Source organism: Plecotus auritus, assembly GCF_963455305.1.
Source record: "Plecotus auritus genome assembly, chromosome: 12".
NCBI classification, from domain to species: Eukaryota; Metazoa; Chordata; class Mammalia; order Chiroptera; family Vespertilionidae; genus Plecotus; species Plecotus auritus.
The window spans coordinates 25737703-25755206 of NC_137778.1; the positions used below are offsets into that span (position 1 = coordinate 25737703).

General features: G+C 39.6%; 1 protein-coding gene across 4 annotated transcripts in view; it reads right to left on the reverse strand.

Annotated features, from left to right (window-relative positions):
* Positions 1 to 394: 394 nt before the first annotated feature.
* Positions 395 to 17504, reverse strand: part of KLHL20 (kelch like family member 20) — a 33304-nt gene continuing 16194 nt past the window's right edge. For 3 of the 4 annotated variants that reach the window (XM_080648781.1, XM_080648784.1, XM_080648783.1), the window contains 7 exons: positions 15646 to 15761; positions 13159 to 13342; positions 11823 to 11966; positions 7196 to 7329; positions 5878 to 6086; positions 4342 to 4448; positions 419 to 1772 (listed from right to left, as the gene is read on the reverse strand). In XM_080648781.1, coding sequence (XP_080504907.1) covers positions 1688 to 1772; positions 4342 to 4448; positions 5878 to 6086; positions 7196 to 7329; positions 11823 to 11966; positions 13159 to 13342; positions 15646 to 15761 — 979 coding nt within the window. In that variant the 3' untranslated portion in view covers positions 419 to 1687. Of the gene's footprint in view, positions 1773 to 4341; positions 4449 to 5877; positions 6087 to 7195; positions 7330 to 11822; positions 11967 to 13158; positions 13343 to 15645; positions 15762 to 17504 lie in introns of all 4 variants that reach the window. The other variant, XM_080648782.1, reaches the window with a different exon arrangement.

Sequence of the window (17504 nt, forward strand, 5' to 3'; positions counted from 1 at the left end):
GCGTATGCCGTTTCAGGTCAGCCTGCAGGGGCAATGGGGCTCAGGAAGAAATGGAGTGGGAGTTTGGGCAACTGATTTCTGATGTTGGTTTTATCATTGCCTGTTTAAGGAAGGGATTCCTGGGTTTTCAGTCTTAAAGCAAAGAAACAAATGGGTCTGGAATAGATGAATGTTGAATCCTTCTAGCTCCAAATTCTGTGATTCTAAGTTCTATACCAGAAAACAAGTGTAGTGGTTAGGTAATATATTAATATAAACACTGTTATATATTACACTTTTTATATAAAATCTTTATAAAATAACATCATTCTAGCTAGCAATCCCTTTATTTCAGGTTTATTAACTTTATATAAAGGAAATTTAAATGATATAGAAACAAAAGACACAGGCATTAAAAAGCATCAACCAAACTTTTTTTATGGTAAGTACTCTTTATTTTAAAAAGTTATACATGCTAGAAAAAAGCATTAATGATACACGTAAACAATTGTTTACCAAATACTTTTCCTTGTAAAGGTGCAAATGATTTTTAAATGTAAACACAAAAGTTGCCAAATATTTTTTTGTGGGGAGAAGAGAAGGTTATTCCTTTTGTGTGGATCAAGTCTTAAAGATTTTCCCGCAAAAGGTCTATGAACACAATGACAAAAAAATTTCAACCACTGAAATTTTTAGCATTTTCTTTTAACTTTTCTCCAAAAAGTGCAATGTGAGAGTAGTAGCAGTGACTTTATAGAATGAGGATAACAACATATGGCTGTATAAAAGAACCAAGATATTAATAAAATGCCTCAGCTGGCTTTAACCCCCCTTCCCATGTACTGTCATGTGAACTGAAGAAGTCATTCCTTGGCAGCTGTGATTACAGCTGAGCCTCAGCTTCAGCAGCCTGAGCATCAAATGTAAGTTGCACAACAATTCACTGCTGGGGAGAACACATTTCTCCCTGCTGGTACTTGGTAGCAATACGCAAATCAAAAGGAAAGTTGCTTCAGTCAGTCGGTAATGTTTTTGAGTAAAAACATGCAGAGTTGCACATGATTCCATTGGGGGAATTCTCAAGACAGTATGAGAATCGCATACTGGTTTGTAGAGGCACGCAGTAGGGCTCTAGATATAGCAGAAACTATAAAATATTGGGGAGAAAAAACTTTAAATGTAGCAGAAAACAAGATGTAAAGTTCCACTGATGAAAACTTTTATTAGAGTCCTGGTTTTATTGATTTAATACTCCTTTTAAAAAAGATTTTCAAGTCTTCTGGGGCTTAGTGCAAGAAAGATGGCTAACTTACTTTGCATTCCGATCTTTGTCACTGGAGTGGAATCGTGGATGGAGTGCCTAGAAATAACAGATCATATGTAGCCCTTCTCCCCTTATTAGCATTTTCAAACTTAGTATCTTAAAAATAAAATTTCACTGCTTGGAATTTTTTTTGGTTGGGAGGAAAGCTAAAAAAAAAACACCCCAAAACCATGATAAATTAAAACCAAAAATAAATATTCTTCTGCACAGAACTGAACATTATTGTGCAAAGATGGCATCCTACAGGTGAAGTACTTTGTGTTTCCATAGTTGAGGCACCGGCAAAGAATAAAATTTGTTCGTGTTTTCCCGAGCTGTAGAAAGCTCCAAAGACAAAGCGCTCCAGAATACAGTGGAGCATACACACAGCTGTCTTCTAGACGTTCACCATATGTGGGACTCACAATGTGTCATTTTAATAACTCCTACTCCACCCCCCAGCCGACGGTAATTCATCCCGCCATATAACCTGCAAAAAAAAGAAAATCATATTTCTAACAGGAAAAAAAACCATTTTTTCCATAACTAAATGATAATAAAACATGCCTCTGTTTTATATCACATTATTTTTAGCTTTCAAACTTCGCTTCCAAAGATTAGGAGCTGGAATTGTGCGCACTGGCAAGTGGTAGAATTATTTTAGATGCTGACTGAAATGCTATCACTTATAGGGGACTGTTTTATATCTACTACTTTTTGCATCGTGACTGTATGACTTTACACCTAGACAGAACCATATATTCTACAATTTTGGTCCTGGCTGTATTATTTTCCCACCCATGTTTCCCTTTGCCTAACCTTCATCAATTATTTGTTTTTACTGATTTTAGAGAGGGGGGAACATCAATGAGAGAAACATCAGCTGCCTCCTGCACACCCCCTACTGGGGATGAAGCTCGAAACCCAGGCATGTGCCCCTGACCAGAAGAGAACTCGGGATGCTTCAGTCTGCAGGCCGACACTCTATGCACCGAGCCAAACCAGCTAGGGCCATTTGTATTTACAAACCCTTCATGGAACAAAACTGGATGTAAGTAAAGTCAGCATCTAGTTTGTGACATGTAAACAAGATTATCTTCAAATTAATATTCTTTCCCATAGAAATCCTTAACTCCAGCCATGAGAAAACTGGTGTTAAGTTGGGGATATATAACTACTATATTTAGACAGCTATCTTTCAACAGATAATTCTATTTAGTGAGAGTTATTGAAAAACAAGTCCTTACATAGGATCACAGTAATTAAGAGGCAGAAGTAAATGTCTTACTCAAATTCCCACAAAGTTAGAAAGCTGTATGTGGAAGGAAATAGGCCCCAAGAGGGAGGCTCCTATTCATGAAAATCTGCCATTGTATCTCCCTTACCTGTACTAGGCTTTGCTAGATGTTACCTTTGCAGTGAGGACTTCCTGAGCCACCCTTTCCAATGGACACTCCTCCTTGCCTCCACCCCCTGCAGTGGCACTGTGTCTCCCTCATTATCATGTCAGCTCCTGGAGGGCAGGGAGTTCTGTTTTGTTCAATTTTGAATCCCCAGTGCAGGTGTCCTCAAACTGCGGCCCGCCGGGTGCTGCTGCCTGTCCTGCTTAGCAGCCAACTCGTCCCGGGCCCGCAGTGCGCATAGGAATTTGTTCATAGTTTTTTGTTTTTTTTTAAACTATAGTCCGGCCCTGCAACGGTCTGAGGGACAGTGAACTGGCCCCCTGTTTAAAAAGTTTGAAGACCCCTGCCCCAGGGTCTGCAAACACTCACTGCTTCTTAATGAACAAGGTTGAAGCAAAAAGGGCTACAATGTCATCAGTCTGGCTTAGCCTTACAGAGCCAGGAGAAAGATGCAGAATCCAAAGCATGTCACCTAAATATCTGTGAAAACTGGCTTTTCTAGAGATGAAGACTAGACAAAGAACTCAATTCATTAGTTGAATCTTATAAACAGATGAAAAATCTGGGTGGGTAGCTACAGGCACAACATTAGAAAATGTATGAGACTGCCCCTTTTGGAGTAGTGGCTATAAAATAGACCTCGGCTTACCTTTCACGGCCATGAGAAAACCTTTCAGGATGTCTGCTGCCTCAGATCACATGTCCAGACTGATACCTGTGGTTGATGTGCAACCTCAACCACTGAGATGCCTACCCTAGAATTTGTTTAGGCAAAGAAGCTCAATTTATTGAAAAACAGGCCTCAAATTGTGTGGAAGGTAAAACTTTCCCTTAAAAGGCTGGTATGACGTACATCGAACTATCAATATTGATATTTTTATATAGTCAATTCTCAATATATTTGATATTTTAAGTTCTTATGCTTTAAATATGCCAGTGTTTCTTAAACACATCAGGTTAGTTTGTGAATCAAATATAAAATATGTGATTAAAGATTTAAAGCTATGATTTTAAGTTTAGAGGTTTAAGAGAATTTTGCTAAATTTTAAAATAAATGCATGAGCCGCCTGATTTTATAAGAAACACTTGAGTGCTTAGCAAGGATTTGTTAGACAAAGATTTAAAAGCAAAGTAAATTAAACCCTTAAGATGTAGCCTCCTCCTAAAAGTGACTTAAAATTTACTAGACTTTAAAATAGAATAATATTTTAAGTAGATTTTAAAAGAAATAAAATATTTTTTTAAGGTAATTGCAGTTTGTTTTTACTGGACACCGAAAAACTGCACTGAAAGACGAAGGTCGAGGTTCTAATTGGAACTCGGTCAACCTGCTTAGGCCAGTCATTTACTTTCTCTGTGCCTCCTCTTCCTCTGCTAAACATGATGGGCCTAGAGAGACACCCCCCCCTCGTTTCTGTCATTCTCAAGTATAAATCTGGACAGCTACCACGGAGAAGAATTTCGTAAGATGTCAGCCACTTTAAAGCAATTAAGTCAAAATAAACCAAATATGGGTAACTTCATCCCTCTTCAAAATACTGCAAGAGTAAGTCAGTGCGCCGACACCCTGATTTTGACAGTCACGGGCTATCTCAAGCCCATTATTTTCAATTCAAGGCAGCAGTGAGGTGATTCACAACATAGCTGAAAAGTTACCTCCATGTGTTGGCATCAGGATCAAAAACTTCAATGGTCTTCAAGTATGTTGTGCCATCAAAACCTCCTACGGCCATGAGTTGTCCATTCACCACCGCCAGGCCAACCTATAGGACCGAACACAGCGTCTGCTCAAGAAACTGATCTCTGGGAAAGTGCAGAATGGTTTCTAGATAAATCTCTTGAATAAAAGATAATTCTTTATGGCCTTACCTTCTGGTTTGCTTGTTTTGTTTGTTTGGTTTACTTATTATTTAATAGATTTTTGTCTGTGTTAGAGGAAAAAACAAAAATCTATTAAATTACGGGAATTAGAAAATTATATATTCAATTAGGATATTTACAGAGTTCAAAACATAATTTTAGAAAAAGCATTCACTGGGAGTGAACTAGAACCTCCAAATTGCTATATTTCTTTTGGTATTTGCCTGTTCTAATCCACTATCTAAACTGCCACAAAAGTTAACTTTAAACCAATGCTGCAGTAATACCAGATTGCTTCTAGTCCCAGAAAATGCCGTACACTTCACATCTCCGTGCTTTCGCACACATTCCCTGGCTGCTGTTTTCTTTCCCTCTTCTAGAACATCTCTGTTCTTTCATGAACTAGCTCACGTGTGCCTTTCTCTGATAAGTCTCTTCACTGCCCCCAAAGCATTAAGCCTATTCTCCCATGCTCTCCTTCAATGCACAGGCCACTACTATAGATTTGTCTTTTATCATTAGCTGCAAACATTTTCTTTCACTAAACTGGAAGCCCTTTGAGGGGAGGAATCATATCATACTCAATTTTGCTTTCCCAGCACACAGTAAATATTTGCTAAACAAGTGAAAATAAAATCAACAGAATGTAGCAGTGAAAACAGGACTGTAACTAGACGCTGTTGAGTACCAGTAATAAAGAGCCACAGCTACGTGAATGCTGTGACTTGCTGAGCCACACAGTGGTGTTCCCTGATTTGTGCAAAACAGAATTGACTTTTATCCTCAGGTCATGGAGCCTTCAGCCACTGCTGGGTTCTCCCACCTGTTGTGCTACATGGATGGACTCCTGACCGGATCTGGTTTTCCAGAATATGACACAGGCCAGCCCAATCTGGCCTATACTATAAATGTGACAGATGCAAACCAGTTTGTGGAGACTGGTGGTGGGGCCAGACGTATTTCTGCCAGAACATTTATACTGGCATGCGAATTCCTTAGAATATTACTTAGAAATATTAGGTAGAAATATTTAGCCCTAATAGACATGGGATGAATATGGGTGAAGTTAGATGGTGGTAGATAAGACAGGGAGATGCCTTTCAGATGCAGCTTATACTAAGTCATAAAAAATAAATCTCTAAGGTCTGATGGATATATTTAATGACTTGGGACAACAGCAATCAAAAGTTTCCCTGGTACAAAAGCGCAGGGATTGTTTTGCCTGCCCTGCACCTCCGCATTGCCCTGATGTGTTAAGTGTTGCATGTCAGAGTCCTGCACAGCCCTCTCTTGGTGCTGGATTTTCAAAGTTTTTAGTAGCTGGGCACTTACTCCACTACGGCGGGATGTCATAGCCACCACTGGAGACCACTGGTTAGTTCTGGGGTTGTATCTCTCCGCACTGCTGAGCTCCGTAGTGTCGTCTCTGCCTCCCACAGCATAGATCATGTCCTGATACACTGCACAGCCCAGGTGTTTCCTCCGGGTCCCCATGGGGGCGATGGTGTGCCACCTGTTCTCCTGAGGATTATAGCGCTCCACTGCAGGAAAAAGAAAAGCCAGCCGTTTCCTCTCACCTCTGGTTTTCTGCACAGCCACTGAAACTTTGTGATAACACACATTTTCAATAAGTAACCTGATTGTTGCTTCTGAGAACGACTTGTATGCCATTGGACAACAGCGCTATACTCTCATCAGGGGCTGGTGTCTTCCAGGTGTGGTGGGTAGAAAGGGCAGGTGTTGGAGTCAAGGTTCCTAGTTTTAGTTCTAAGACTCATTGGTTGGGTGACTCTTGGCCTCACTCCCTTTTCTTTAAATGAGGGCACTAGAGTCTATGATCTATAAGCACCATTTTGTACTAATAATTTATTGTCTTAATCAGACAACTATCATACTCTTGCCTATATTCCTACTGCATTCTAAGCCATTGAAGAGAAGATATTTGACAATGAATATATTTGAGTGCCACACTGACAACATCCTTAGGTACAAATATCCATTATCTCTAAATAGAAAGGACTAACACATAAAACCAGTTTATAGCTATAAGTTTTTATTTATTCCTAGACTTTGATATAGAGGGTTTTTTTGTGTTTTGTTTTTTTTTTTTTGTATTCTAAGGAGAGATGGTTGGGGGGAGGGAACTGGTCATATTAAGAAAATAGTTCTTTTATTCATCATAAATTCCCAGCAGATTGTACAGCGGAGGGAGAAAGACATATTTTGAGAATATACAAGACGACTCTGGTTGCCCAGGGAGCTGAGGAGGAGCTAAGAGTTGCACTCTCCCAGAGGGAAAAGAAATTTTCCAATAAATTACAGGCTATGCCTGACTTATACTTTTTTAAAAATACATTATTTTATTTTTTTTAGAGAGAGAGAAAGGAGAGGGATAGAGAGATAGAAACATCAATGAGAGAGAAACATCAATTGGCTGCCTCCTTGCACACGCCCCTCCTGGGGGCCCAGCCCACAACCCTGGTATGTGCCCTGACCAGGAGTTGAACCTTGACCTCCTGGTTCATGGGTTGACACTCAACCACTGAGCCACACCAGCCAGGCACCCGACTTTAATACTTTTTGTAGGGAGACTCCCCTAAGGAAAACATGTTGCTTTGGGGGAAGCAGACTGACTCTGGAAGGGACCAACCTGTGTTGAGTGGGGATGTCCCGTCAGAGCCACCTACGGCATATAAGAAGCCTCCTAACACAGCCACAGCCACGCCTAGCCTTCGGGTGCTCATGGAAGCCACTCGGGTCCATTTGTTCTCCTTTGGATCATACCTGCAGTGAGAGAAACCACAGACTACATGCATGTTTCCAGTAAGTGATATTTTTTTCGTAAAGTGTGAAATCACCGAAAGATGCTGGAGACATGGACATGCGATGGTCAAATGCACAGTGAGAATTTAACACACTTCACTAGTTTTACGGGGAAAAGCTCTTAGACCCAGTGCCTGTGTCAGTTATGAGCTATTTGCACTCTGATCTCTGATGCCACGGCGAGTGCTCTGAAAAAGACATTGTCCTTTGCCACGCTGACTATCAGATTCTGCCAAAAGGAAGGACTGGACATCGAGGGGAGCAAAGGGAACCTGCTCCCTCTGTCTGCTTGCCTCCTTTGTCACTGTGGTTTCGGCAATGGCCCTTCACTCTAACTTCCACTTCTAGCGCTTTCTGGCACTTCCAAAATGAGCCTTCTTGTATTCTGGAGACCACTCCTCTGGAGCCTCAGGTAAGAGTGCCAGTGTTCCAGGCACCCACTGCTGAGAAACTCAGCGATGAAGAGCAACGGAAAACTACTTTTGCCCCACCCTGTATTTTGGATATTAACTCCTTGTCAAATGTATGATTTGCAAATCCCTTCTCCCATTCAGTAAATTGCCTTTTCATTTTGATGGTTTCTTTTGCTGTGCAAAAGCTTTTTAGTTTGATGTAGTCCCATTGTTCATTTTTGCTTTTGTTTTCCCTGCCTTTCTAATTCTGATGTATGTAGTGTTTTCATATCTTGCATAATTTTCCTAATGTCTTAGCACATTTTGAAATATAATCACCCCTCATTTCTCAAATGTTTCCCATAGAACAATTTGGTTCTCGACCAAGTTCGACCTGACAACCCTTTTCATGCTGATTCCTCAGCATGACGAAAAGCGTCTCTCAGGCAACAAAGGAATGCTTTTGTTGCTGGCAATTATACAATTAGCACAATTTTAAAACATAAAGAAGCCATCAAGAGTGCTAATGCTGCTAAGAGTGTGAAAGAAGCAATGACGGGGGAGAAAAAATGTTGATTTGGATAAAGGAAAAGCAGTTAGCCAGTGACAGCTGTTTTGGAGGCAGTGACATACGAAAAAGCAAAGAGGCTGCATGCTGACCTGGAAGACACCCCTGGAATGAGTGCTGACAGTGATTCCTTTAAGGCTAGTAGGGGGTGGTTCGGTCAATTTAAGAAAAGTGTTTGTAGATTAAACAGTACATTAGACATGTACTGTATATAAGAAAGGCTGAAACTGGGAATCAATCATTTCGGGGTCTGGAACAAATTCAATTTACATTATTTCTAATGGGGAAAAATGATTCGGTTTTTGAACAAATCGCTTCTCAAATAGCCTTCTGGAATGAATTAAGTTCGAGAAGCGTGGTTCCACTGTACTGCAGCTGATTAGTTTTGGTCTGTTCTGTAGGTGTGTCTTGTGTGTTTTGTTGTCTACAGAGATGTTATTCTGCTTCTTATTTCTTCTTAGGTTAACTTTGTATGGGATCTAACCTCAATACTTTGCTGTTGCTGATTTTTATTTATTTTTTATTTTTTAAATCTATATATATATATATATATATATATATATATATATATATTTAAATATATTTCTTTATTGATTTCAGAGAGGAAGGGAGAAGGAGAGAGAGATAGAAACATCAATGATGAGAGAGAATCATTGATTGGCTGCCTCCTGCACGCCCCCCACTGGGGATCGAGCCCGCAACCCAGGCATGTGCCCTTGGCCGGAATCGAACCTGGGACCCTTCGGTCCGCAGACCGACGCTCTATCCACTGAGCCAAGCCGGCTAGGGCTTAAATCTATATTTTTTATTGATTTCAGAGAGGACGGGAGAGAGAGATAGAAACATCAATTAAGTGAGAGAATCATTGATTGGCTGCCTCCTGCACACCCCCACTGCAGACAATACCCACAACCTGGGCATGTGCCCTTGACTGGAATCGAACCCGGGACCCTTTAGTTGGCAGGCCAATGCTCTATCCACTGAGCCAAACCAGCAAGGGCTGTTCCTGATTTTTATACGCAAAGAGTTTTCCTAAACTTTGAAACTCTCTAGTTTTTTTGTTTTCTTCTAGTTTTTTTCATGTATCAGTAAAAAACAACAGTGGTTGCCTTCTGAGATGTATCCTACTTTTTTTTTTTTAATATATTTTATTGATTTTTTACAGAGAGGAAGGGAGAGGGATAGAGAGTTAGAAACATCGATGAGAGAGAAACATCGATCAGCTGCCTCCTGCACACCCCCCACTGGAAATGTGGCTGCAACCAAGGTACATGCCCTTGACCGGAATTGAACCCGGGACCCTTCAGTCCGCAGGCCAACGCTTTATCCACTGAGCCAAACCGGTTTCGGCAGATGTATCCTACTTTTACCTTGGCCTTCTCTTTTCATTTTATCTGCTGTCCTTATCCTGCTCGATTTTGATTCTGTACCCAAAGTGTGGGCTCTGTCTGGGAAGGTCATTCTGGCTAGTTCTCAACCGGGGTGGTTTTGCACGCCCTCCTAACCCCCCCCCCCCCCCCCCCCCCGCACACACATTTGGCAAAGTGTGGAGACTTTTGTTTGTCACAACAAGGCATGTGCTACAGGCACTTAGTGGGTAGAGGCCAAGGGTTCTATTAACCATCCTATAGGGCACAAAATAGCCCCCCACAACAAAGAAGTATCTGGCCCAAAATGTCGGTCGTACTTGAGGCTGAGAAACCCCCTTCTAAGTCCTTCAGATCTAGTTGTAGGTCCTTTGCATTTGCTCTATAATGGGAATAAGCAAAACCCTTCTTAGTTCCACCTGTTCATACATTTCCCCCTCACGCTTTCTAGTAAACACGCCTTGGCTATTTGGGGGGTTTTCTGTTCTTAGCTCTGTCAGACTTCAACAACTGCTTTTCTGTTTTCTCCTGCACAGACAATGATATGCAGATTCTTGTACCTACTGGTAGCTTCCTTGGCTTATTTGTGTTTTGGAATTCATGGGGATACCCTTTCCCCTAGTTTATTTTAAATGTCCACAGGGCTTTTTTAAATTGTGGTAAAATATACATAAAATTTACCACTGTAACCATTTTTAAGTGTTGAGAACATTCACACTATCATGCAACCAAGCTCCATACTTTTCCTTAGTGTTTTAGCTTTGCTATCTGTTGCTGTGTTTATTTTTATGTGGGAATTTGGAGAGATTAAAAAATTATGCTGTTGCTACTGTTATCTTCCCAGAATCCTCTCGCATAGTTTTTAAAAGTGAAGAAATAAGTTTATTGACAGATAGCATAGCTTTTAAGAGTTACCTACAATTTTATTTAAGACAGAGTTAAACTCTTCAACTTAAACATGGTAACCCAACTAATAAATGCCATTTCAAAAAATTCTGGAGTCATGAGCATTTCTTTTTAAGAAGTGAGGATGAAATATGGCTATGTTCTTACCAGTAATCATAGCACATGAGACTCCAAATCTAATCTCTAGGACAGAGCGAGAAAAAACTAATGGGGAAGGGTATTAAAAACAGAATCTATTTCACCAAAATTAACGGATTTGTAAAAGTGTAAAGTAAACCTTGGCATCTGCCCAGATTTCCCTTACTAACACAAGAATTAATGAGACTCCATATACAAAATATTTGGAGTCCTTATAAGATGCGCTAGACAAAGAATGATTGCTTTACTCATTTTTCTGAAAGAAGTCTGGGCAGTCTTACATTCAGTATACTCCAAGTACTGTGGAAAAGTCAGAGCAGATTTCAGAAGTGGTATGCTTGATATCATATATAGAATGCAATTTTAAAATGATCCCAACACTTTAATGTTAGGCTTATCAGTGAAGCACATAGTTCAAGTGATACCTTTCATCTTCCTAGACTTTAAGTTCAACTGAAAACGTTTTCCTTAAAGCCCATGGGAAAAGTACCAAATGGTGGATCCCCTAGTGTCCTAAATTGCTCTATATACCTTCTATATTTCTCAATTTATCTGTATTGATGGAAGTATTACAGATATCCCCTTTCTTCCCCCACATTGACCCCCCCTGCACTTTACCCCCCCTCTAGGCCTTCACTGCACTATTGACTGTGTCCATGAATTACACATATCCTATATAATAAAAGCCTAATATGCTAAGTGTCCCATCTCTCAACTGTTTGACTAGTTGCTATGACCTGCACTAACCACCAGGGGGCAGACGCTCTGACTGGTAGGTTAGCTTGCTGCTGGGGTCCGGCCAATCGGGACTGGGCGAGAAGGGCCGGACACGCCCTGGGGCCCTCCTGCGGTCCCTCCCCAGCCCGATAGTGCGCCGGTGGGGTCCCTCAGCCTGGCCTGCTCCCTCTTGCAATCTGGGACCTCTCGGGGGATGTCGGAGAGCCGGTTTTGGCCCAATCCCCGCAGGCCAGGCCGAGGGACCCTCATGCACCGGGCCTCTAGTATGCATATAAAGTTCTTGGTTAATCTCTTCCCACCCTCCATATGCCTTTTAAAACTTGAAAATAACTTGAAAAAAATTACCTCTCAACAATGTTGAGGCAAGACACACCGTCCTGGCCACCGACAGCATAAAGAAATCCTCCAAGCACTGCCACGCCAACACTTGTCCTACAGGTGCTTGTAGGAGCCACGTCACTGCTCCACTGGTTTGTTTTGGGGTCATACCTGCCGAGAACATCAAGAGCAGAGTTTGCCTTACAGAAAGAAAGCATGGCTATGTTTACATATTCACTGACATAATAATATATATGTTCTTTCCCCTAAATATTACTAATAACTAAAGCATATAAAAGTCTAATTTATGTTGGTTTTTTTATATTAATTTTTAGAGAGAGGAAGGGAAAGAGAGAAACATGGATGTGAGAAACATCGATTGGCTGCCTTCTGTACCCACCCCTACCAGGGATCGAACCCTCAACTCTGGTATCTGCCCTGATGCAAAATTGAACCTACCACCTTCTGGTGTATTGGACTATGCTTCAACCAACTGTGCTACACCAGCCAGGACTATGTTTTTGTTTTTTTAATTCATTTTTACTTAAAGAAGTTACATATGAATATAATTTCTTTTTCAGGATGTTATATATATATAGCTAAAGTACCCTTTGAATTAATTACATTTGATTTCTGGTCTCTTCCCATTTTGGTGTATAGCCTATAAGACTTGTCAGTAAAACACTTTAAAATAGGTATATCCCTGACCAGTTTGGCTCAGTGGATAGAGCATCAGGCCGAGGACTAAAAGGTCCCAGGTTCGATTCTGGTCAAGGGCATGTACCTTGGTTGCAGGCTTGATCCCCAGTAGGGGGCATGCAGGAGGCAGCTGATTGATGTTTCTCATCGATATTTCTAATCTCTCTCCCTCTTCTCCCTTCCTCTCTGTAAAAAAAATCAATAAAAATATATATTTTAAAATGATGTCTTTTCTATGAGTGGGTGTATCTCCTTTAAAAAAAAAAGGTATATATCTATCCACACACATATTCTTTATATGCCAGCATGTTTTTGTTGCATAAATAATACCATTCAGTAGGCACTGTTTCCAAAGAAAGAAGAGCATGCATACCCATAGAGAAAGAGGTAGGAAAGAGGATAGCGTGTCTAAGGACCAGCGAGTAATTTAGTGGGTCTGCAGTAGCACGTTTAGGGAACACTGGTGTGCCAGGGAAGACAGACTTGGAAAAACAGGTGGAGGCAAAATCATAAAGGACTTGCAAGTCATGCTAAGTGGTCTAGGCTGCCAATTGGTGCCACAGATGCAGTACTAAAGCAGCAAGTCCTATCTGTATCCTAACGAACATCCCAAATGAAACTATATGAATTGTACAGAAGAAAATTTCACAATGACCTTACTTACCTTTCAACACTATTTAGATAAGAGGATCCATCATGGCCTCCTACTGCGTATAACAGGTCATCAAGAACACTGACCCCAACGCCACATCGCCTTTTGCTCATTGAAGCTACCATTCGCCATTCATTGGTCTGGGGGTCATATCGTTCTACACTGGAAATGGCATCTCCACTGCACCAACCACCAACTGGGGAAGTAACGAAAATGGTCAGAACGCCTGTCCCGAAGCACAGACCGTACCACTTACTGCCGACCTGTTAACTGTGACCAGTGCTTGGACTTAACATGTTGACTTTTACTTAGTCCACTGGGATTGCTAAAATCTCTCATTTCTAAGTAAGTTAGTATTGGGTCCATTTTACAGAGACAGGCAAGGATACCAATTTAGATGAGACTGGGAGATACTGTGACAGAACAGAACACTGAATTTAGATTGAAAGCTTGACTGTTGCCTTTACTGAGCTCTGTGATCTTTGAAAAATCCTGTGAACTACCTAGTTGTAAAATAATAAAAACTTTAAAGTGAAACAAAATACATGAAACTGCTTTCTAGAGCACAACACACTACATAAATATACTGTGTAATTAAGAGCCAAAAGAAGAACCATAATTCAGAAGCCTGTTCTTTTTGTTTTTACTCTGTTAGGGGGAGGGATTTGGGCTCTTCTCATGATCTCTTACTAGGTCCTCTTGTAACTAAAAATAATTCAAAAATTCTTATGATTTATTCACAAAATATTTTGCTTTCTTTTTAATCTGTAATCTGTACTGAATTCCATAGTTTGCAACATAATATTTTTAAAAATTGATTTTAGAGAGGAAGAGAGAGAAACATCCATCAGTTGCCTCTGGCACACACCCCTACAGGACTAAACCCACAACCTGGGTATGTGCCCCACTGGGAATCAAACCGGTGACCTTTCAGTCCAAGGGATGATGCTCAACTAACTGAGCCACACTGGCCAGCACCCAACATAACATTTTAGATCAAGAAATGTTTTAAAGAAGTTACATTTTTCATAAGCTCATAACAAGTTCAAACTGAGTTCCATAAGGCATCTCTTGAGTGTTCCCTGAAAGCATGGTTATTTGGGATACATCTGTTATTCTTTCAAACCATCTCTATTTCAATCCAAATAAGAGCTATATTCTAGAGTTTAGTGAAGTCTAAGGATAGCTTAACCTCAAAACGTTTGAAAACTACTGTTTTCTAAGGGGTTTCAATAACTTCCGGAGCTAGACTAAAATAGTAATGTTTCTAACCTTATAGCTGGATTTGAAAATTCCTTTATTTCAAATATCGATGTGCACACATTTTTATTTTATTATGGTTTCATATAAATCAGGGTATTAAACTAATACTATGTATCCCTTTCCAGCAATATTTTCCTTAGGCACACTAATTTTCTAAAGGCCTGTGTTTTTGTTTAGTATCGAAGAACACAGTTGATGAAGTAATATTAATGTTATTAATGATTTGGCACCATGTGATCTAATAAAAAGCTGGTTTTTATGATTTCCATTATAAAATTGTTTCTGAGGTTTAATGATCAGGCTATTTGATTTGTCTCAAATGCTCATAACCCTCACAGTTGGAGCGAGATTTTATTCTGGAATTTAAGATGTTTTCTCTGATATTAAAACTCCTGGCATATATCCTAGAACAGAATTCAAATTAGGACATACAAAACTTAGTGTCATTTAGTATTAGTTAAATATACTGATTTAAATGAAACATGATTTTCCTTAATCATGATGGGTGGGTGATAATTTCTCCCTAGTCTTCCTCAGGATCAACAGATTCAGGGGCAGACAATAGGAGCAAAATGATACAGCGTAAGTTTGTCTTGGGCTGCATCTAGCCAGTAAAGGTAGGAAGGAGTATAAATAACTGTTTGATGTAAGATAATGTTTTTTATTTTTATTTTTACAGTTTCATGTAATTATGAGGCAACTTGCACACTGGTATATAAATTAATGCATATGACTCATTTGAACAAAACATTCACTGCAATGTGGCTTTATTTATTTATAAATAGGTTTTAGGTAATTTTCCCAATTTGCTCTTTATATACATAAACTTAAAAACACACCTCAGAATTTTATTTATTTATTTATGGACTCAAATACAAAGTTCCATTTATTTTCAGTAATGAAAGCAACACAACAAAGAAGAATTAATACACTAATTTTTAAACCTAACACACAGCCTTACCACGAAACTAGCCTTAATAAATAAAAACACATTACTAGTTACCAAGTTAGACTATTCCTGAGACTCTAAAGTTTTGCCTGTGCAGTGCAGTTTTAGGTTTATACAAACAGAGCACTGTTTTGGAGAATACCAGTGTTGGATCAGGAGGTAAGACTCAAGTTACATGACAGCCTAAGTGTTTCTTATGACAGTGGATATCACAACTGTCCAAAGGACTACTCACTTGACAGTTTCTCTAAAATGCTCAGTTTAGTCATCATAATTAAGATCCAAACCTGCAAAAAGTACTTCTCCACAGCGGATAGGCTTCCGTGGTCTTGTCCTTGGCCCTTGCATTAGTGGTCGTTCTTGGGGCAATAGAAGATAGTTTTTAGCCTCATCTACCAAGTCTCTGTGGAGAAAATTCTGCCTTTATTTCAAGTGTCTAAATAACATTGTTAGTCAAATCCCAGCATAGTTTAGGAATAGGTAAGTTGGCAAAGGGATCAAGCATAAATCAAACCAAATCCTGTATGCCAGCCCACATTAAAAAGGGTCACAAACGTGAGAGCAATGATGCCAGTCACACTCGGAGTCGTGGACTGATTAGTATTTCCATTATGACTTCATATCTTAGTGCAAATGTACCTCAACATGCTTGGGACCAATAATAACTTATGGAAAACTAAAAATTACAACTTGATTACCAGCCTAGTTATTGCTTTCTCATAAATTTTATTAGATTCTGCAGGATACTGGCAAAGTAGCACATCAGCCGTGGCACAAAATGTTTGCTAAATTAATTAAGGTAATAAAACTAAGTCAAAAATTAGATTGTTGCTAAAAAGAAGCAATATTAAATGCTATCATTTAATATTGATTTGCTATCTGGTATTGTCTGAATATGGTTTACTCTCAACAAGTCTACTAAGGGTGAGCTAATGTTTTTTCTCTGTCTATTAAGGTATTTTATGAGAAGAACCTAGTAATTGTACCTGCTAAAAAATATCCTAATGCACATTACTTCTGCATGTACTTATTTCACTCGAGTCCTTTGCGTGACGCAGTGCCTGACTAGTGTATATCCATCTGTTACTCTGTCCTCTATCAACTCTAAAAGTGTTTCCTAAATTATACTATATTTTAATTTTTCTAGTTATTTTATGTTACAGAATAATTTTTTCCTGCTGGACTAGTCCTTAGGTATGACCCAATAATGCACTTCCTATATATGGCTTTGCTAAGCTCCTCTGAGTTTATTTATCTTAAAAACAAAACAAAAACCAAAAAAATCTCCCCCGATAATGAGGAGCCTTTTCTAGCTTCCTCAGCCTTAAAAACAGAGACTGTGATCTCCTAATAGCTGGTTTTTAATTATGTTTTCAGGGGTTCCTAGAAAGAGTACTATAGAGCTGATACTCAGCAAGCCAACCCACCATTAATAACAACAGCAGCATTTACAGCCATGTGCTGTATAGCACTAGCTCATTAACCCCCACCACAGTCTATAAAATCGGTACTATTACTGTCCTAACTTTAGATGAAGAAACCGTAGCAGAAAGAGGTTAAAGTGACTTGCCTAAGGTCACAGAGCTGGTAAATGCTGACGTCAAGATATCAGGAAGGGGCTTCTTTGACAAGTGACTGCATCTTTACTTTCTGCGTCAGAATCAGTACAATCTGATTTCTATTTTATGCACAAGGGGCACCTTTGTATTGTTTCTTCAGATTTCAGCATCCATAATTCCTATGGTTTTCCTGCAGGTACTGTAAATATCTGGGGGGAAAACTGCCATTTGTCTGTTTTTACATTTAAAAGACAAAAATCTAAAGCCCCTCTAACATCTGTTAAAGGGACAGACTTTAGATTACAGAAGAAATGCAAATGCATCTACATGTCCTTCCTCTGTTACAGGGATTCCTGATTTTAGAACATGTTTCTTCAGTGTAGGTTAAGGAGTTCTGAGTACTAGCTCTTTTATTTTTATGTACAGACCATGGTAGGAGAAAATGATTAATAAGACCACATGGCTTCAGATTTGAACCTAAATCATAGAATCTGTCAAACTGGGAAAAGTAATTTATTAAATTTCATGTACATCATAGAGATAGCTCAATAACGTAGGTGTTTCGTTTGCTTTGTGAAAGCATTTAT